The sequence below is a fragment of the Tinamus guttatus genome, unplaced genomic scaffold (assembly GCF_059628265.1).
Source record: "Tinamus guttatus ecotype Peru unplaced genomic scaffold, ASM5962826v1 Tinamus_guttatus_pri_ptg000004l, whole genome shotgun sequence".
NCBI lineage: Eukaryota > Metazoa > Chordata > Aves > Tinamiformes > Tinamidae > Tinamus > Tinamus guttatus.
Genome location: NW_028288538.1, coordinates 11,619,904 through 11,641,909, shown reverse-complemented (window position 1 = coordinate 11,641,909; position 22,006 = coordinate 11,619,904). Strand labels below are relative to the sequence as shown.

Here is a 22,006-nt window from a genome sequence, read left to right as displayed (position 1 = left end):
ATAAATAACAGTAGGTTCATATGGATAATTTTGCAATTTACATAATGGTTATTTTCTTGCAAAGGGCATGATCTAACTTCCATCAAAGTGAATTGATGTTTAGTATTTTATTTGAATATGAGCTGTCAGTCCCTCATTGAAGAAACTAACTAATGTAAACTACAGAGTGACACACACATTAATAAGGTTCAGAGAAACTCATCCAATTATGAAACGAAGTTTCTGATCACTGCGTGGTCATCCTAAAAGTTCACGCATAGTCTAATACTACATAATTGTTAATTATTTACTGAACTCCGTATGGTAGTAAATTAGCTCCCAGGAACAGGGCACAAACTAATGCTAGAATAGCCCTAGGGACTAAAAGCACTTTATAGAGAGTGACATTTTCTGTCAAAAGGGTTTTAAACATGGAAATTTCATGAGAGCACAGATTGGTCTTGCTCCTTACATTTACATTTATGTATGCAATAAAATAAACCTTACTTATATCTCAAATATATGTCAAATATGTCAGATAATGGACTACTCCTCAAAAAAAATTTTTTTTGAAGTTTTGGGTTTCCATAGCAGTTGCTGGAGAGCGGGGAGATGTGTCCGGGACTGGATTAAGGATATTGTTGGAGCCTCCTCTGTGCGGAGGTGGAGAGCAACCAGCCTCGTGCTACTGAACATCTGTTTGTGCTACACAAACACTGCTCCTAAGCACCACGGACCAAATCCCATTTATTTGGTCCAGTATTGATTTAACTTGGGATTTATTCCACCTGCTCCTCACTTTTTTGTTTGGCTACTTGAGACTAAAGAAAGTGAAGGATGTTGCTGCATTTACAGATCCGTTCCAGAGCAATTCATTAAAAGACAAATATCTACCACTCTATGGAAATAGTTTAAAATAGATTATGCACCAGGATTTTCTTTCTAAATATCAATTGCCACAATTTGTAATGCTAAGAGGAATTTCTCAGATCTGATTTTTTTTTCTACAAAAAAGCAAAGAATTGCATTGAATTATTTCCTTCTAGTGAAGGAAATCTGCATCTAACTACACACTGCCATGCAGCTTCATTCTTAGATACTTACAACTAGAAGTTTACATCGCCTCTCTCACAGTATTCTCCTCTCCATAGGACCTCAGAGACATTATGTTTTCTTAGCCAAACAGCCTGTGTTTTTGAAAGCATGAATGGCCCAATGTACCCTTGTATCTGCTGCTCCAGAGATGGACAGCATAGAGGGAATGTCCCGTGGTTCAGGGTGCTCCGGTACTTCCCGAGGGATTGAAGCCAAGGAGGGTGGGAGCTCTCTGACATCTAAGGTTAGTAGGGTAGAGGACTGACTCCATCTCAGAAAGAAATATACTTGCATCAGTGATTGAAAATTATTACAGTATTATGGTACTGTACTGCAGCCTGACTACTCTAGAAAAACCTTTTATTGGCATACAGGGATTATAGCAAAGAAAATACTTATGGCAGATAGGAGTTAGAGCCCAGCAGGTGCTGACTTCACACAACAAGTTTTATGCAGGTGGACTCCTCTTTAAGTCTTTGAAAACATGTTTTGAATCCTCTCACTGACAGACATTGGCAAAAAAAGCTGCCTCAGTAAAACCGAATTGTCTATTCCTTTCCTTAGAAGGAATCAAAGATAAAAATACATCTGCGGTGTCACCGAAGTTCACTGTGTAACATCTGTGCTGCAAAAAGGTTTAAAAGTAGCACGGTGTGAGCAGAAACGGCACTGCTCGTAGTTTTGCACCACTCTGCATCAGCAGAGGTTTTATATTTGGGGCATCCAAAAGCATATGTTGGTTACCAGTCATAAAAGCATATGTTGGTTACCAGTCATCTGCTGCTTAAGAGCTAATATATTTGAGACCACGATAAACTGTGGTGTTTGGCATCAAAACTGAATGGGATTTGTGCTGCTTTTACTTATCCCTCACTCTCCTTATGTACTCCTGCCAGTTAGGTTTTCAGAGAAGCCCCTTATTCTCACACATGAGGCCCCACTGCTCCTGCTCACGCGCAGCCCCTCGTGCAGTGCTGCCTCCAACAGCATCTGCTCTACAGGTAGCTTGGCCTCTGCACAGTTTGGCACCTCTTCTGCTTTTGTGTGCTCAGAATAACAACAGCCAAGAGGGGCTGGTTAGTTAATTGCTTTTTTGAACTGATTAAAGTTTGAAAGATGTTTACTTCATACAATAATTATAACAAAGGCAACCTGGTGGGTATGACCTATAAAAAGCAAATGGTACGTGTACATTTGGAAAAGTCAAACCACAGTAAGAAGCAGCACAGATGGTGCGTGGCCCTGTTTACACACACAAAATTAACAGTATGGGATCCAATTAAGAAGGTGGAGATAGTCATCATCACATTAGCCAGTAATTTCCAGCACATGTAAACCCAAGAGTTCAGCCTTTCCTTCTCAGGCTGGCTGAGGCTGAACTTATCCCATTCCCTTGGATTCCAATAATGGGATGGTGGCGGATAGGTGCACAAAAACCATCAGAAATGTCTCGTGCACACAAACTGCCCTGCAGGGATTACCCCTCAGCAGCCGGAGTCAGTTCAGCAACTCCGTTCACAAAAGCTGTCACCTGCACAGTCGCAGTGACACTGGTGACACCAGCGAGCAGCTCGTAGCAACACTCCTCGCTGGGAGCCAGCCTGCGTGTCCGGGCAGCATCGCGCGGTGGGAGCGCCGAGTCTCGCTCGCCTGGGCGCTCCTACTGCTCCTTTTCCAGCAGGATTTAACCTACCCTTGGGATTACAGCTCTGTCTTTTCGAGGGGCATGATTAAACTCTAATAAAATCAACACTTAAACAATTAAATAGAGTTTTAAAAAGCCCTAATCCCCTCAAAGAAAATTTTCATCCCTGTTAATGACTGCGAGCTGAAATGCTATGGGTTTAATGAGTTTATCCAAAGAAACTCTGAGAAAGCTCCTAATGCCCTAGTATAGAAATACCGTACTGCATCTGCTTTTATATTTTTAAGAAATTATTACTTGCATTTAAAATACTTACATTAGCTAACAAGCAATTTGGGTAATAAATTGCATCAACAGATGCAACTCTTTTATGGAGTTAATGTTCTGTTTTAGCAACAAGTACACAAAAACATGAGCTCTTTTGGTTGTTTCTTTTGCCAAAACACATCTCACACTCACAATATATGCAAGGATTTTGATAATATAAGGATTTTTTACAACTGCTGTCGCTTTGTTAAACATCAGATGCTGACTAACTTCCTAAAAGAAACCACTAATTTAAAGAATGGTTGAATTCTACCATGACAGAATGAGCAGATGCTGCTGTTTCTAAAATTAAATAAAATAGATTTTTCTCTATGACAAAGGATAAGTGCTCAATATTTTTATGCCAGACTTAAAGCTTCTTTTTGCCATGAATCATGAAGTTCCTGAGTCCTTGCTGTTCCTAGGATACTTGCTGCCTAGCCAGCCCTAGCACTTCCTCACACAGACACGGAGTTGAGCCAGAACATTTTGTTTCTTTGTTTTCATTAATAAAGTGTAAATGCGACTCTCAGCATGTGGGCTCTTTACGACTCTATCTGCTAAATGGAGATACTCAAAATGCCTTTTTGTTAACAGCGACTGAAACCACGAGGAGCGCAGTACTCCTGAATGGTGGAAACCCGAAGAGAAGCATCGTGCGGCTCAGCCATGTCTCTGCCCTTCCGCAAAGAGCTGGAGAAATACAAGAATATCAACGAAGATGAAATACTCAGTAAACTCTCAGAGGATGAACTGAAACAGCTAGAACATGTTCTTGATGACCTTGATCCTGAGGTTAGTGGCTGGGGCCAGGGGACTAATATTTCGAATGCTATCGACTACCAATGCCATGATGTGCTGCATTTTCTATTCATGTTGTGCCCCGGGAGACGCCGTGTGCTCGGAAGGATGAGCAGCTCAGCTAGGGGCATTTTGGTTTTCCTCCTGCTGTGATGGGCGATTTGCTTTTCTACAAGTTGCACTGTCCCCTCCATCCCTTGTCCATTTAGGCACGAGCTTGACTGAGCTGTAAATCTTTAATCATGTTTGTACACAGCAGTAGGATGAGATGCTTTCTATGGCTGCTATTTCTGAGCACAGCAATAAACAAATAAATTTAATGGGTGTTTGTGATGATCAGATCTTTTGAACTTCAGAAATCTGTTGACTATGTCATTCACAACAGATATTTTTAACTGAAGAGAATATATTTAGGCATGATTTAGGGAACGCAGACTCCGCTAAGCAGCTGTCGTTTTCTAGAGAACAAGGATAACGTGGATTCTGAGAAGAATATTGCAGGGTGCCTGGGCAGCGCTCAGTCCCGCAGCCATGGTGAAGGGCACATGTTCCTGTGGGAGGTCTGCCTACACCTGCCACAAAAGCTGTCGAGCTGGGGTGGGAGTTCGAAAATCAGCATTAGAATAACATTAATTTTTTGAAAAATGAGAAGAGGGGGGAAAAATGGGAAAAAAGAACAAATCAAGAGAGGAAAGGTAGAGAAAACATGTCCTGTTCTCACCTGGGCTCTAAACTATATGGTTGTACGGGGCACAACACGAAGGATTCTCATCTTGCGCAGTTCTTTGGTGCTGGGATTGTAAATATGGTTAGTAAAAATATTCTGAGCTGGCAGGAGTGAGAAGCCTGGAGAAGATACTGTTTTTAATGACTACATTTGAATAATATATGTAACTGCTGTCACCAAAGAGCATTATGTGAAGCAACATGCAAAGAATAGTTTCACACACACACAAAAAAAGGCAATTAAATGTGGGACGCTGTGTGACACTGCATTGTGTGCCCATCGCTGTGTGCCGTGTGCCCGCAGAACGCCTTGCTGCCCGCCGGCTTCCGGCAGAAGGACCAGACCACCAAAGCTGCCACCGGCCCCTTTGACCGGGAGCGGCTCCTCTCGTACCTGGAGAAGCAAGCGCTGGAGCACAAGGACAGAGAAGACTTTGTGCCCTTTACAGGGGAAAAGAAAGGTACAGTGTGGGCTCGGGTCCGCGAGGCGCGTGGAGCCACCCTGACATGGGCCTGCGGGGCCGGGCAGAAGCTGCAGCGGTGCTGGAGCTGCGGAGGCCGCGTTGCGCGGGGTCAGGCTCCCGAGCCAGGTCTGAGCTGTTCTAAAGGAAAAAAACGATGACTTATCTGCACTGGGATGGGCTGTCTGGCTACTCTGAAGTTTTAATTCCAGATTTCGGATAAGGCCCATGAGGGAGTTTGCGAACACATTGACAGCAACTCAGCGAAGGGCTGGAGTAGCAGCTTCCCATGCAGCAAATGCCTCTGTCTGAAGTTCAGCACGGTTCTGGGGAGCTTCACCTACTTAATGGGGACTATTCCTACATTACGCCTTAGGGCCATGCATGGGTGCAAGTAGGTAGGAGGAAAAGTCTCAAATACCTTCTAAGTATTATCTACAATCACTCCATGTAATAGTTCAGGGAGTGAATTTGCAAAAAGTAAGTATTTTTCCGGTTGTTTACTAGCACAGCTGGCAATGCTATTCCCACAGTCAGTTCCTCTGTTTCCCTTTGTCCTACAGCTACAGGGAAAAAAAAAAGAGAGAGAGAGAAAAACAGGAAAACCTAATTCTAATTATTCAAACCAACTCATTGGTTGGGTAATCACAGGGTCATCACAGTCATATTTTTAAGCAGACAGGGCTCTTTTAGCACCATTACCTCTCTTTCCTCATGCGTATATAGTGGACAAAAACACCCACCTCAGGAGCCACCCCTTCATTCAGGCCCTTTTCCAAACATTCCATTAATTTCCCCTTATTTCAGCAGGACCTGCTAAAAGGTAAGCAGATATTCTTACAGCAGATATATTAAAGGTAAGCAGATGCCAAGCACTGAGCTTGACTTTGCTGCCTCCCCTTCTTTTCCCTTCCCTCACTCTGCACTGCAAAGACATCATGATTTCTAAGGCTTAGCATCTGAGTCTCAGAAAACATGACTGAAATCTCCATCTGCCAAATAAAAACATACTGAAATCTTCCTACCAACTGTATGATAGTTGTGCTGATTGCGGGGATCTGATGAACTCTGCTGAGTGCTGCCTAAAGGCCATGCGTGTATGGCTGCTCCGTATCTAAGTCAGTGCTTCTAACTGCAGCATTATTTGTTTTGGCAAACTTGACTCAAGGAGCAGTCATGGAGTGACTTTATTAAAATATCAGTGAGTTGGCTTTCATTTACAATAAGCTATTTCCTGTGCAGCTCAGTAATTACTCCAGAATAAATAATCTACTTTTTGAAAATGCATCCTCTAGAGTTAAGAAACTCTACAATCTCTCTCAGGGAAGAGCTTATTTTTCAGCCTGTGTATGGTGATAGACTCTGAAGTACCTTTAGAGTTTGACAAATATTGATAAATATATTGATAAATTGATAAATATATTATTACATTAAATATATGTTCATTAAAAGATTTCTTTACCCTATAGCAGCTCTATAATGTAGCCATACTATAAATAGTCCCAAATTAATTTTAAAGTAATTCTGCTAATTAAAAATTAAGCACTGGGGCAGCTCCCCAGTGCATATGGTTGTGTATAAATAGAAACAGGAGGTGTAGATGCCAATAAGACATTTGGCATTATTTCCCACCTAAGGATATTTGTGTCAGTAGCATTAGAGTATGTCAAGTGTTGTTTCAGATTTGTCACTCTAGTTTGATGCTTGTCTTCCACTGGGAATATATATATATATATATGTTTTCAAACTTTGGAAGTCTGTGATGCATCAGTGTCTGTGATGCATCATTATTTTTTATGCAGTGTCTCTGCCTTCCTTTTTTTTTTGGTTAATGTTTGGTTAATGTTTTGGTTAATGGAGAGTTCTTGAACAAAAGAAGTACCAAACAGCTGCTGAAAGACAAAATTCGGTTGTTGGTCTTTATATGTTCAACCCAACCATAAGGTTTTGATTGTGCTCAAAAACAAGCCAAAACAAATTCCAGGGTTAATGGAGGTTTGGAGACTGGTTAGAATGCAGGAAGTGTTAAATATGAGCTTGGGGGAGTTGGTCGTGCAGAGGATCGCCTTGGTTTTGATTGTAATCACATTTTTGAAAGGTTCGAAGCGTTTGGCGGAAACACCCAAATGTATGGCGAGCATTACAGTTTGGGTCCTCTGCCATATTTTGGCTTGGTAACTTCCCAAATTAATTGCTGTATAAAAGGAAGATTTTAGCCTGTATGGGATAGCTCTCACATTGCAGCGAACCCCCAGCTGTGCGCTGCCCAGAGGACCGCAGCGTGGGCCGCGCGACTGGCTCCCACCCAAACGGGCCGTTTGCTCCGAGCACTTCAGCCCGCGGCCGCAGAGTCCTGCCGAACTCGCGGGCAGCTGCCTCTCCCCAGGCTGCTCCTCCAAGGGCCGGGCAGCGGCTACATCCCGCGAGTGTCCCCGTCACGAGCGTCGGCTCCCGTCGGTCGCGTGCAGCAGCTCTGGTGGCTTTCAGGAACGGTGGTGCAACACAGCTCGTTAATCAGCCCTTCCCATAAGCAGCAGCTTCATAATTCCTGAGCAGTGGAGCTGGAAGGAGAGAGCACCCAGTGATGTAGCCATGGCGATTGGCAGCTTGTAAGTGTTTATTTTGTATATTTGCTGGCTTAGTTTCTACTTATGAGGGATGCTCTCGAAATGAACTATAGAAGTTATGCAGACTGACTCAGTGCATTTAAGATGTATAGCTGGAACAGCGGGTTATCCCACTGAGATCACTGTGAAGCCTCTTCTGTATCATTTGCAAGTTCCTGAAGGGTTAAGGAATAAAGAGGAAAGGTTGGGAAGGTTAGGCTGGGAAGAGCAGGCCAGTGTTACAGCCCCAGAATGTTAAACAGCAATATCGATGCTACATGACTATTAGGAGAAGAATTAGAAATGAGAAGGCATGAGATGCTATTTGAGGTAGAAAGGTCTGAGAAAGAGGAAATGATAATTACATGTCCTAGCATCTCAGTTAGACAACTTTTTGGCAGTTGTGTCACAGCCCCTTGTGTGACTGTCCCCAAACTGTTCAATTTTAGAAAGAATAACAATCCTCTGTTCTTTGCTTATCTCAGTTGTGACATGTCAGAGGCTTTTTCTTACCGAGTGCATGTACATCTGATCTCAGTTAGGATCTGTGTGCTACTGTAATATAAACATTCACTATTAACAATATTTCTACTTCTGTTGCAGTGGTTCTCTTACTGCATAATACTAATGAGACGTAATTGAAGAAAAAAAGTCTTTAGATATTAAAAGTTGGCTATGCCTTTTTTAATTGCTTTAAGGACTGCTGCTTCAACCCTTCGGAGTTATCCCTGTTTTCTACAAGGTCTTCTAACCCTGCCAAACCATTTCATTTTGGATCTGATCCAGTTCTCATCAAAGTCATGGAAAAACTCCAGTGGATTGGGCCATTATTATTTGTGGCTGGAAAAGGAAGGGGAACACACTTGCATGTGATTAAATGCTGACATTTTCAGCCAACTGATAAACAGAAAAAAGGAAGAAAATAATGACTGAACCAAAATGCTTTTGGCCAAACCTGTTTTCAGTTGCTCTGGCAAAGATAAACCTATCCCATGTGCTGTGCTGGGCCAGGCAGAGTATCAATACTCAGCACTAATGATCGTGACAGGCAGTTTCAGGTGGCAAAGTAGTGTAGTAGATGTTGATGACTTCCAATTTCTGTTTCTGTAACAGATTCTATATTAAAAACAGTATGATTTAACTTAGAGACTTATCATTTTTGGATTGACAGAGGCAGCCTTTCATTCCCAAAGCTTAAATAAATTTGCTTAAATTTTTTGTCACCTTTCTCCTGTTCTTCAAGGCTTAAATTTAGTGCTGATGTTATTCTCTTAAAACCTGAGAAGTGCCGCTGTTGCTGACAGTAATGCCTATGGCCAAAGTCTTTTACTGCTTTCTTTTGTAAGACCCTGTTTTAGTTGCTTATGACTTTGCCAAACTCACACAGTTCACAGTGAAATTTCCCATGCTGAGACTCTGCCTCAGCCTGAATTTTTTTAGAAAGTGTCAGCAAAAAGGACTCAGCTGTTTCCAAGAACAAGATTAGGAGAAAACACATTGTTTTAGCCATGTAAAGTAATTTTTTCCAGCTGTTTTTATGAGCTGCAATGCCTCCCTACTTTGAAGAGGGGACTTGAAATGTGTGCCCCCCACACTCCCCAGGGACACCTACTTGAATTTCCCTGGAAAATTGCAGTACTTTCTTGTGCATCCAGTGTGTTGTAGTGTTCTCCAAATATTCCCCCTGCAGTGAGTATTAGTCCTGTCCAAGGAGCCGCTGCTCGTCGCGCCAGGGAGGCCGTGGTGGCACGAGCAGGAGGGGGACGCTCGACGGGCAGCAGACAAGAGGACGGGGGCAATTTGTCAGGGTGCAATCTGGTTTTGCCCGAGTTTCTACACTCTGCAGTGTGCCAGCAGCAGCAGAGCCGGGTCCGTCCCCCTCCACTGCCCTTGCACGCGCACGGAAGAGCTTTCGGCTCCTCTCGGTGCCCGGGTTAATCCCAGGGCTAATCCTGAGGATGGCTGTGGGAGCACAGGGATGCTGGTGCTCTGGTGATCCACATGAGAAAAAATATGGGATTTCTGCTGTTTTGAAGGTTATGGGTTGGCTTTTGCTTGTTGTTTGAGAAAGGAAGGCACCTTCCGAGAGCACTCTTGTTAACATGGTAGAAACCAAAGATGCTCATCACAGTCAAGGCTGCTGGGCAGCTCCACTTGGTTCTATGCCCATATGCACAACAAAAGATTTAACAGCTCTGGAAAGCTTAACTTGCAACCTTCCTATTTCTTTATCATAATTTTTTAGGCATTTGATATGCAGTCAGTAATCCAAGAGTAACAGTAGAACAGCAGTTGTGATTTGCTTTTGAATCGCTACTAGCTTGCAGCTTCAAACTTAATTGAGCTTGGCCTTTTTTCTTGTTCATAATTCAAATGTATTCCTGGTAAGAATTAATTTAATTACATTTTCATATAATATTTGTAGAGAGGAATTTGAGTAAGTCTCAGAAGGAAAGAATAGTGCAAACGGAAAAAGTGAATGTGTGTCTGTGATTTCTGCAAGGCAGAATTCCAGGATTATTGAATTTCACTCCTAAGGGCAGTACAGCATTCTCAGCTCGGAGTTGAGAATAAGCAGGAGCTCATTCTAGTCAATCATTCATTGAAAATAAGAAGTAACGAATGTTATCAGATATTTTCTTAAAAGTATAAAAATCTAAATTACAGTTTATAGGAAATAAAGTATGTTGTAATTTTACAATTATGGTAAAAATATATCTATATTATAAAATTAAGTAACTGTCCTTAATAAAATAGAGAAAGGGCATTTTTGCAGGTATTATCACTGGACTTTCATCTCACTGCTATGCACTTTGTTGAGTTATTTCAGATTGTGCAAGGTGGGAAGAAAACATTACTAAATAAAAATGGTGGCAATTTGTATGTTATATAAGAAGCAAAGTTAATGACATAAGAAGCAGGGCAGAGGGAAGACAGACCAGAAATGATGTTACAAATGCTATGAACTCCAAATGAAGATGAAATCCTCAACCTGACTTTGTAGTTAATTGCTGTTGTGTAGGAAGGTGGAACTAGGGTTACGTCTAATTTCCTTGCTCTACTTCAATTTTGCTTTAAAGGGGATATTTGCACAATGCAGGAAATAACAGCCGGCTGAAACCTAGTGGCTAAACTATGCCAATGACATTATGGCTGTAGCCAGTGTCTTTCTTCTTTTCATAGTATTTGTCTTCCTTTTATCTCACTCTGTTTCTCTGTATTTCAGATAAATCAGTTCAGAGAATAAGAATTCTCTCAGTTTCACGGTATTTGTTTCTTTCCCTTTTTTTGTGTCTTTCTCTCTGGTTTTCAATGGATTTTTTTTCCCGGTCTCTTTTGAGCAAAACATGAACCATATCATATTTCACTTTGGACACAAGCTGTGCAGTGTGTGACACTGGAACAGGCTGCTATTGTCCTGAAGCCCGACAAACTGCTACTTGTGGCACTCCCGGTCACAAAGTCCCCTGGGTTACTTAGGCCACTCAGTCGTCATCCAGGGCACCACGGGAATGTATCCCAGTTCAACAAAGGAAAGGGAAAATTCCAAGGAATTGCTTTGCACTGACAATTTCATGTTCAAAAAAAGCACTTTGGATTCCAGATATTTTGGATTTCTGTACATGTGTAAAAGTGCAATGGTTTTTTATGGCTTACTAGTCTATTTTTACTGAAATGGAGATTTGTTTTGCAGTTAAATGCAAGAGTATATTTTTTCTGTAAATAAATATACTTAGTGTTATTAACATTGAAGCTGCTCAAGTATGACATGTAAAAACATAACTTGTCACTACACTTTCCATTGGTAGAAAGAGAGGGCATTATTATTGATACTCAGTTCAGAATTTTAAGAAATTTAGAGGCAAATGTAACACAACCAACAATGTTCATCTCACATGGAATGTTCTAAGAAAGCATCTTCATTTCATAAGGATATGTAAGAATACTTTATACAACACCTTCAATATAGCATGAATATAAATAGCAATATACCAAGAAGAGCAGCCTTCCTTCGTAAATCTCACTTAGGAAAAAAAATAATAATAAAAACCAAGCCAAACCAAAATGCCAAACCTTCATTATTCTTCCTAGGATTCAAAGCATGTAAAAATAATACATTTTAAATTGAAGCTACAGTACAACTACAAACTCGCACTAGGAACACTGAAACAAGCAAGCCAGAATCCTCATTTTATTTTGCCACTGAATTGCATGATGCTGCTACGTTTTGAATTTACGATGGATGTGGGACCAGGAGGCACTTCCTGTATCTTTGAACTTTGTCTTCAAAATAACAAAAATGGTCGACAGCTGTCCGTAAATACAAGCATACAGTTTTGGCCCTGGCAGAAAGGTGATTATTTTCTAATAATGCGTAAGCTCTTTTAACCTCTATCTAATACTACAGAATCTCTTCACAGTGAGTTACGCAAAAGCAGGTTCTTATCTGGACAGCTGAAAAAGAATATTTTTATAAAGGGACTGGATGCCAGCAAGGCCCACATATATTAAAGATATATATTAACGTCTTTGACATGACCTTTCCCTTTTAAATATTTCATCTAACCAGTAATAGATTTTTTTTTCTGACAAGTTTGCCAAGAATGCTTTAAATGAAACTATCACTGAGCGCTCAGCGATACACATTTCAAAAAGACTCGGGCTGACATCCAAGAATTACACATGCCTGAAGCAAATGCTTAAACCTTGTACTCCGATACATGTGAACTGCCTGGCACAAGTACAAACCCAAACTGTACTAGTTTCCATTAGCCCTGGACTTCTCATATGCAAGATATTTGTCATCCAGTTCCAAATTACATGGGGAAGCACCAGCTGAAATATTTACCATGTTCAGGTTACCTAAGACCTGGGGTCCTGTGTCCACATCAAATATTATTCGATATTCGATGGCTGTGGATCAGGGAGCAGCTACCTCCCAGCAGCTGGTGTCTTGGAGGCTGCCCTCCAACACGCGGGATGCGGCGCTAACGCTCCGAGTCCATAACCTTGGCCCCTGCACTGCGATCCTTCCTTCACAGAGGCAGGGTATTTCTCACCCCAAATTTCCACTTGTCTTTTGTTTGATATCGCCGCCTCTGATTTGTATCACCTAGCAAACAGGGAAATAATTTTTAATTTCTGGCCTATAAATGGTTTAAACACCTCTTCATAAAAAAGGCTAGCTTAAAATATTACAGGAAAAATAATCAAAAAATATATTACTTTATTTTTCTATATCACTGTCTGTCCAGTTTTGCAGATAGAAATTATTTCACCTTGGTACAAATATCTCTAAGGTAAATAAGTCAAATTCTACATCAGGAAGCCTTAAGAATGCTTCAGAAATTTCCATTAAAATATTTTCTGAGCCTATTCAATGACCTCATCCATGGAAGCTGACCATACAGAAACTGCTGCAGACAGGCTTGTAAGAAGAGATGAACAAATTGGGTATTATCTACATAAAAATTATACTTAGGTCCACCATGGGAAAAGATTTAAGTCACGGAAGGATGCCGGTGTTTAAAAGCCAATGGCAGAGAGTCTGTATTTCAACACTTAATATCAGAACTGTATTTATTAATTGTAAGAAAATAACATCACTGAGACAGTGAAAATAAAACTATTTAAGAAGCATTTCAGGAAACCCCAGGATGCGCTTCAAGCATTCCAATCAGATCATACAAAGCTGTACAAATAAAACAATTTTAAGTTTACAGTGGGTCAAAGCCACCTGCATCCAAAGATCTTCACAGCTTTATTACAAAGCTTGCTTGAAAGTTAGTTTTAAGGGACAAAGAGGGAACTGCTCAGCTCTGGACAGCAGAAAATGGAAATTCACACACCTATCAGAGCAATGTCACCATCAACAGATTCTTGTTAAGATCGTGGTGTTAAGGATAACACCAAGTAAGAAATTGAAAAGCATGCATTCAATCTATCTCCAAGCATCTCCACTGTCACAGACCCATTTCATCCATTGCCAGGAGGCAAATGAGTTGTCCTAATAATTCATCTCTCACCCTTTTTTTTTCTTCTCATAGGAAAAATATTTATCCCTAAAGAAAAGCCCATAGAAGCTCGTACAGAAGAGAAGGTGACCCTGGATCCAGAACTAGAAGAAGCCCTGGCCAGCGCTTCAGACACTGAGCTCTATGACCTTGCAGGTACAAAAGACCAATCTGTAGTTCTTGAGGTGGCTCTCAAGGGGTTCATGTCATGGGTTTGTCCGGGGAAGAAGGAGACCAGCAAGGGCTTCCCAAGCCAGAGCTGAGAGACCACTGTGGAACGGCTCTACCTCCTGCCTCTTGTGCCCAGGCCGGGTGGATCCTTTCCTGGCAGTGTGAGGTGCTGCTTTATGGCTCTTGTCTAAACAAGAATTTGGTGGGAGAATTTCAACTGCACCAACAATTTTCTGCTTTTCATTAGCAAAATCTAAATGAAATATTTCGATGTATGTTCTTAATCTAAAGCACTTTACTTTGGGTTAGATCAATATTAAACTTAAGTTTTTGAAGAGCTTATTATCTCACTGAAGGACACTATCTCACCATTTTCTTCTGTGATTCTTGGCTATACCACATATTTCTGGATACATCACAGTCTTGGCTCTGATCGATCCAGCATGGTGTATCACAGGCCTCACAGAATTACAATGCAGCTGGCACTTCTCTCATAGAACAAAGCTCCAAGTTTTGCTGAGCTCTGATCATACTCAGCATTTCATGCCAAAATTCATAGGTAACAAAGTCTCATAAACAAAAACAAATAACACCTACTGAAGAGAGTCTTGAAAAGTCATTTTCTTATGGAACAGAAAGCATTTTTCATAACAAAACTCTGAAGATAAAGGTAAAAATCTCCTAAAGTCCATAGCCTTAATTCATGCATGATCCTGTAGAATAAAATGCAAGTACTTACTTAATCAGAACAGTATCAGCAAGCATTGCATGATTTATCTGGACGCCATGGAGTTTAATTTGTATGAAAGATAACTTTGCCTACAGCTTTTATGGAGGTTTGGTTTCTTTTGTCATTTCTCTCATAATAGTTTACATCCTCACAATTTATTTTAAAGTACTGAAATATGTTCTGTTTCTTCCCAAGGATGTTAGTACCATATGCTTCTATAGCATATGGTCGACATATAAAGTCAAGCAATTCTCAGTTGTGCCAGACAATAGAACAAGGAGCAAGTTCTTTAGAAAAAAAATAGGAGAATATGAAGATAGAGTGAAATGAGTTGCCCAAAGAGGTTGTGGAATTTTGGATGATTGAAGATCTGGCTAGACAAAACCACGACTGACCTGGGTTAGTGCTGGCAACAACCTTCCTTGGGTGGGAAGCTGGATGAGATGACCCCCAGAGGTCCCTTCGAGCTGATGTTTCTATGACTCTGTGATAGCATACTGCAATGACTGCTTTGTTTGATGACCTATATTAAAAATGTCTACATTTCTATTATTTAGACCTTAAAGAGTCACCCAAAAAGCCATCAGAGAGTCACAGTTTTATGAAGGCTATCTGTTTAGAGACCTAAATTAGAATTTGTAGCAGACATTTTTCTGCAAATTTGTTTCTGCTATTAATATTATATTCTGTTGCTGTTATTTATATTTTTGTAGCTGTTCTTGGCGTGCACAACATGGTCAACAATCCCAAATTTGATGAAGGAGGAGCCCGCAGTAAAGATGGAAAAGGAACTGTGAGAAGTAAGCAAGCAGATTTCTCTTGTGTGCTACGTGTCATCCTTAGGGAATTATACAGATATAGGTTGGGTCTATTGGTCTAATTTAGTTCAGTGTAACTTGGCCTGACTTACCATGACTGATCAAACCGATCATGAAGAGGAGCTCTTTAAAGTAAATATGATCTAAAAATTCATTATCTATAATGACAACAAGAAAATGAAAATACAACATTCCCAAGGAGCTTTGTGTTGCTAGGAAGCCTCATCTAGCTCTGAGGTGCTTGAAAGAGTGGGAGCATTTAAAAAAAACTATATATACACATATATAAATATTCCACTTTAGTTTAGGCATGAGAGAGAAAACACACTGCACTGTAGCTAAGAGGTGGCCATAAGGCCACACTGCACATGAGAGCATCTCACCCTGACTATATGTATTTATGTAACTGAAGAATGACTTGTAACTTTCAGGCTCTAGCTTGGCATAAATACTGGCAAGGTCATGTCACTGGCCAAATTCACATGAACCTGCATTCAGAGTGAGGCAAGGACTGTATCACACTATTATTACCCTGGCTACTCCTTATGATCTGTTACTCCTACATCAGATCTGCTCCTTAGGTACAGTCCGCAGAAAGCATAATCTCTCAGGAAAAGGGAAAAAAAAAAGAAAAAAAAAAACAGAAAGTAGGAAAGTGGTTATTAAAGAAATAAATCAGACATGCAGTAAAAAAAGTACTCTGGCATATCAGATTTTAGCTCAGCAACTGTCAGGAAGCTGTGGGGAAGAAACATGTAAGTGCAAGTTCCAAGTTTTTCTTGTCACAGACTTAAAACCTGCCAAGCCTCGATCTGGAGCTGTTCACCCCAAGCTCCGGGACGTAAGCAGGCTAAACTTCACTTTTCAAGGCAAAGTTGTAGAATGTTCTTTACTAAATGTGCAGGAAGCAGTACCCCCAAAATATTTTCTTCTTGCAAGGCCATGAGAACAGCAGCTTTCATTTCCATCCTTCCCTAAAGGAAGGGGAGGTGGGAAAGAAGGCAGGACACGATGTCTTTTCATTTTTCTCAGGATTAACACTGTTCTACAAACCCCCACAGTGGGGCCCTGTACAAGCTGCCATCTATCTCGTAACAGGCAACTGCATGCATTACTAATCCACATAGATTTGGGACTATTTTTGTTGTACTGAGTCAAAATGTTAGCTATGTAAGTCTGCTAAACTATGCTCCAATCACAGATTTAACAACCAGAAAATCACCCTGTCAGATCACTTTGTTCTTTGGTCCAAAAGCAATACCTTTCCTCAGCCAAATGAAATGCTTCAGTAGAAGAAGGAAGGAGATACATCTCAACATTTGCCTGTTAATATGGCAAAACAGTACCATGATTAAAAAAACAAGATAAAACTCATGTGAAGCACGAAAAAGGAGGAGAGGGAGAGGGCTGCTAACTCTAGACAGGGCATAATGGGATATTGAACCTGAGGACAAGTTCAAGGTCTCTCCCTAGCTCCCTGCTCAGCAGGATGAAGTATTTGTTTCTACAAGCACAAAAATGCTGCGCTGTTTTTTTCTGTTCTTTTTAGCCATGAATACAAGATGTGGTAAATAGCCACCACACATTTTACTAGCAGCTTCTAATTTCCAGCTTGCTAGGAAGGCTGAAGTACTATGCATGTATATGTGAAATCTCTCAGGGAATTGACAAAAATGGCTTGAGGTACAAGCAAGCAGAGTAAATGCCACCTCAAGATTTATATATCACTTCATTTTTGCTAAGAGCATGAGCTTTAAAAAATACTTTGGTTTTGTTTTGGCCCATGATATGGAACTTCAACCATGGTATCGAACAGAAGTGCATAGGACATTGAGACTTGAGCACAAGCCTTCAAAATAACTCACTGTCTGTAGCACAAAATAAAGGAGTTTAAACATATTTGTGGTCAGTTAGATATTCCTTTCTTGCCTCTAGTGGCTTGGGTGGTCAGTGTTTATAAATGAATCTCCCCAACTATATGCCTGGGAATTAGAAGTACTATTTGTGCTCTAAACTATGATTTTTATGCACTTATAGCTCATAGCTGCCAACAGTAAAGTTGTATCTCTTTGGAGCACAGATACTCAAAGACTTCATAAATCCTGGTGTTGGCAGACAGACTTGCTTTTCATTCTTCGATAGTTTTATTATTTAGAAAGTGCAGATGCTGCAATTTTACAAGAGCTAATTGAATTTATAGTAGGGCTGATAGCATCAGACTACAGGAGGAAACTGAGGGGCCTCTTGACTGTGCTCCTTCACAACGGCAGAGGCTGTTTGTGAGGTGCAGAGACATTTTCCCGCTAATGCAACGGGGATGTTTGGAGGGAATGTTGCTGTGCAGCCTTTAGGCTAGAAGCAAAGCAGCCTCTGCAGTATATTACATTTTAGTCTGAAAAGCTGCTTTGGCTTAGATTAGTTGCAGTGGGACTTTCACACATAAAGGAGGATTTTTCCCCTGCCGGTGCTGCCCAGCTATGGTGACTGCATTCCCAAGTGCCATGCACAGAAGGTGCAGATGGCAGGGCAGGAATATAAAGCTAATCCTCTGGGTTACAAGCTTCTTGGTTCCTATAAACTGTTGCTTGAACGCTACATTTGAAAGCTAAATAAGAACTGAAAAGCCAGACTGCTTCTGAGGATGCATTTTCCTTCTGTCAAAATTTAACGAGACCTTGTGTTGCAGATGTGGTCAAAGGTGAGAAGGTCAAGCCCATTTTTGAGGAGCCACCTAACCCAACCAATGTGGAAGCAAGTTTGCAAAGGATAAAAGCAAATGATCCTAGTCTCATAGAAGTTAATCTGAACAACATAAAGGTAAATGCTGTGGCTTTGTTTTTGTCATCATAGGAGGGTTTACTCAAGTATTTCCAAAACCCTTTTCTTCTATCCTCAAATTTTGTCTCTTTAAGGTATAGGAAAAACGGGACACACAGGGAAAGGCTGTGGAGGGAATTGCTGTAGAGGCTCCAAGGTCATCCCTGGTTGCTACTGAATTAGGTGCCAATTAAAAGCCCAAGGGGTGATTCCCTCTGGCTGCCTTTCTTTAGCAGCTCATCAAGCAAGATATGTCATGGGCGCCACACAGTCATCACTGGCCTAATTCAATTAGCCCACACATGAGGGCCCCTCCAAGAGAGGAGGGGCTGGAATGTGCAGCCTCTGCGCAACCAGCAGCAAAACAGGAACAGAGCCCAGGGATGGGGCCGGTGCTTGCGTGGGCCTGACCCGGCCAGCGGCAGCGCTGAGGGCCAGCGCGGCCTCACGCGCGGTCCCCAACGCGGCGCAGGGGCAGCTACGAGCCAGGAATGATGCCTTATAGCTCTGAGGATGACTAAATTGCATACTGTTGCATACAGCTATTAATCAGCCAGTCAGGTAATAATTAGAATTGGAGTCTACCGATGTGACTGGTTTTGTTGACTACTGCCTCTATCTTTTTTTCTTGATGTAGAACATTCCTATTCCAACACTGAAAGAATTCGCAAAAGCTCTGGAAAGCAACACCCATGTGAAGACATTCAGCCTTGCAGCTACTCGAAGCAATGACCCTGTAGCTATCGTAAGTATAAACACTGTTTGGAAAAAAACATCCATTTTCAAGCAGGCCTATGTCTGCTGTAGAATGTATCCTGCATTTTCTCTTGCAAAATGTCCCTGTGGCAGTGCATATGGCAGGGTAATCTATTCTATTCCACCTCTGTGTTATTTGGAGCATGTTTGTCTTTGTAGGTACTAAGCTACATTGTACAGATTCCTGTGTTTGCTGAAGCTTTCAGGAATTTTATCTCATATTCCCTCTTTTTACCCCCTCAGGCATTTGCAGATATGTTGAAAGTGAACAAAACACTGAAGAGTCTGAATGTAGAATCCAATTTCATCACTGGGACGGGTATTCTGGCACTGATTGATGCACTAAAAGAGAATGAATCCCTGACAGAGATTAAAATTGACAACCAGGTAAAGACAGAGTACTGAACCTGAGTCTGTTTTGATTCCCTTCTAGGCTGATTCCATATATGATTCTCCAAAGCATTTGGCAAAGGCAAGGCAGCCTTCGGTGGCTCAATCATTCTGCAGCTCATGTCCTATGCCCATGCCCATCTAAATAAAACTGGTCAAAGTCAAATACAAATCTCAGAGAAAAATCTCCAGAGACAGGATTCTCTGGAGTTTACAGTATGATATTGAAATATAACCACTTCTATTTCTCTCTCTCCCTCTCATAAATATTTTCTTTTCTTTTGGGGGCATTTCATCTCATCACCAACAGAGGCAGCAGCTGGGCACAGCTGTAGAGATGGAGATTGCCAAGATGCTGGAAGAGAACTCCCAGATTCTCAAGTTTGGGTACCAGTTCACAAAGCAAGGGCCAAGAACCAGAGTGGCAGCAGCTATCACTAAAAACAATGATCTAGGTAAGATGCTATTACCTCCACTCATCATTTGTTCTTCTGAGCTCAACTTGTCTAGACATAGCTATTCCTGCCCATACATATGACTGATTTTTAACTTTGTTAACATCCAAGCTGCTGGGTGAAAGGGGTGATGCCTACCCCCATCACCTCAGGAGTTGAAAACAGCAAAGATCTCATTGTGATTAAGAGCTGCTATTCTTCTTCTCCCATTTGTGCTGGGAAGGTGAGCAGAGGCTCCCCTGGAGCACCCAGGCTTCCCAGCTGCCCAGGCCTGTAAGTGGAGGGAACCAAGCAGGGAACCAGGGCTTGCTTGCCTGAGTGACCAAACACAGGCAAAGACCATAATAAATAAATAAAACAAAACATAAAACTTTGCAAATTCTGCCTGAGTCGCTGCGACATGCTTTGCCCTGCAGGCTCAATAGACAAAATACGGAGGAGCTGACGGGGTAGTTGAAGCTCACAGTAAAAGGGGCCCCTATGGGTTACTAAACAATTGCGCCTCACTGTAGTGTCAAACTGTGGTGCCTTCACTGGGGCAAATCCTCACTAGCTTCATCTTGGGTTTCTTTCTGCAAGAACTAAGATAAAAACTGAGCTAGAATTCATTTCTTTCACTCAGGCCCTTTGTTTCAATCTTTAGTAGGCTACTTGTAGAAGCCCATTCATTTCTCTTCACATTACTGAAGCATAGAGTGCTACTGAGCAAAATGCTCAGGTTCTCAGGACAGCAAAACTGACCACTCTTCCCTTCTGCTGGTGCAGTTCGTAAAAAGCGAGTGGAAGGAGAGCGGCAGTAGCCACGTCCAAGAAGGAGCAAACGTGCCGGGAGGCAGCCAACACCTGCAGTCTCGCGGAGCTCGCTGCTCACAAGGGAAGGCACTGGAAAACCACTGTAATGGGAGTTGCTCGTTTCCGTTAATGTCTCCTCTTGATCTTGAAAACGCAGCCTGGTCATTTTTAACTTTTAGTTAATTCAACTTTTATGAGAAAAAATAATCGTTGGTTTGATATTTATGAAAAATATGTTTTACAAGCCAATAAGCAGAATGTCACAGTGTTACTGACTATAATATATGGTGACATTGACCTTTATGTTAGACACTTTTTGCCATGTTAAAATATAATCTTGTGTATGGATAAGGAATACTCTGCTTAAAATGGAAATTCTAGGGCCAAGTCCTGCAATGCCTTATGTTTCTGAATAACCCTAGCTCGTGTCTGTAGCCCTGCTGAACTCCGCGCGCTGCTCCGGGAACGCCGGTGCCGGGCTGCAGGATGGCGCCTGCGGGCCTCGCTCCTGCTCTCCGAGCCGCACGGCCGGACCCCTGCGCTCGCCGCGGCCCCGGTACCTCGCACGGTCTCTGCCCGTCCGCCTTGAAGAGCAGGACCTCGCCCAGGTGTAAAGCACTGTCAAAACCTACCTGTTTACATAGGCTGAGGTGGCTCATAACACAAGGTTACAGTGATTTGTTAACCCAACGCCACAATGGGAGGTAGTATTAGTGTTGCCAATCCTAGACACCTTAAATGTTAGCTTTTTTCTAGTCCAATGTTTTTTTATTTGTTACTAGAACGCACCGTTTACAGCATTATTTGCTTTGCTTTGAGCCATGTGTTTGACCTTTTTTAGTTCTGGTATTTATGTGCATTTCTTAGTGTCATAGAACTCAGGACCTTTTAGATGAACATTAATTAATTAATCCAGGAGAGCAGCTGTGCTACCAGAAAAAAAACATAAGATCATAGTTGTACCACCTACCTATCCTTCATTTATAGGGACCAGTTAACGTTTGTCCTTGTATCATAAAGCACATATGTATTTGCATCAGTACTTAGCTGAACTGGGGCAGATTTAAGCATATGCACAAATGCTTTGCTAAATCAGGGCCTTAACTCAGTTCCTGTACATGTTTTAAAGCCAGTGAAAAATACTTGTGAAGCAGCAGCTAACCCCAATGCTCAACAGCATTAAAATTTTAGTAGGGGTTTTGTCCATAGTGTTTTATTTTATGTATTTCACAGTCTAAAACATTATTCTCTACCACTGCTTTACCACTGCCAACTATTGTTTCTGATGAACATCCAGAGGTTCCTTTGGGTTGAAATTAAACATACCGCAAGAGTTTATGAGAAAAATTGAAAAAATGAGAAAAAAGAAAAAATCCTCCCGCTGTGCCTTTTGTAAGGAAATGAGCAGGTCCATGACAGCACTGTTCCTGTGGGATTTGGATCT

At 41.5% G+C, this 22,006-nt stretch overlaps 1 protein-coding gene and 1 long non-coding RNA gene across 2 annotated transcripts in view; one reads left to right on the top strand and one right to left on the bottom strand.

Annotated features, from left to right (window-relative positions):
* The window catches only part of LOC148596391 (uncharacterized), a 123,929-nt gene that overhangs the window by 63,738 nt on the left and 38,185 nt on the right, over positions 1–22,006 (bottom strand). The window lies entirely within an intron of this gene.
* On the top strand, positions 3,618–20,942 carry LOC104571107 (tropomodulin-2). Its single transcript, XM_010218169.2, has 9 exons — positions 3,618–3,820; positions 4,857–5,013; positions 13,667–13,789; positions 15,248–15,334; positions 18,039–18,169; positions 18,807–18,914; positions 19,169–19,312; positions 19,626–19,770; positions 20,536–20,942. The coding sequence occupies exons 1-9, from the start codon at positions 3,656–3,658 to the stop codon at positions 20,568–20,570; spliced, it is 1,095 nt and encodes a 364-aa protein (XP_010216471.1). The 5' UTR covers positions 3,618–3,655; the 3' UTR covers positions 20,571–20,942.

Excerpts from the sequence above, each read along its gene's own strand:
- LOC104571107 (XM_010218169.2), top strand. The coding sequence starts at position 3,656 with ATGGTGGAAACCCGAAGAGAAGCATCGTGCGGCTCAGCCATGTCTCTG. Across the intron at positions 3,821-4,856 it reads TTGATGACCTTGATCCTGAG|AACGCCTTGCTGCCCGCCGG; the intron begins GTTAGTGGCTGG and ends GTGTGCCCGCAG. Across the intron at positions 15,335-18,038 it reads TGGAAAAGGAACTGTGAGAA|ATGTGGTCAAAGGTGAGAAG; the intron begins GTAAGCAAGCAG and ends CTTGTGTTGCAG.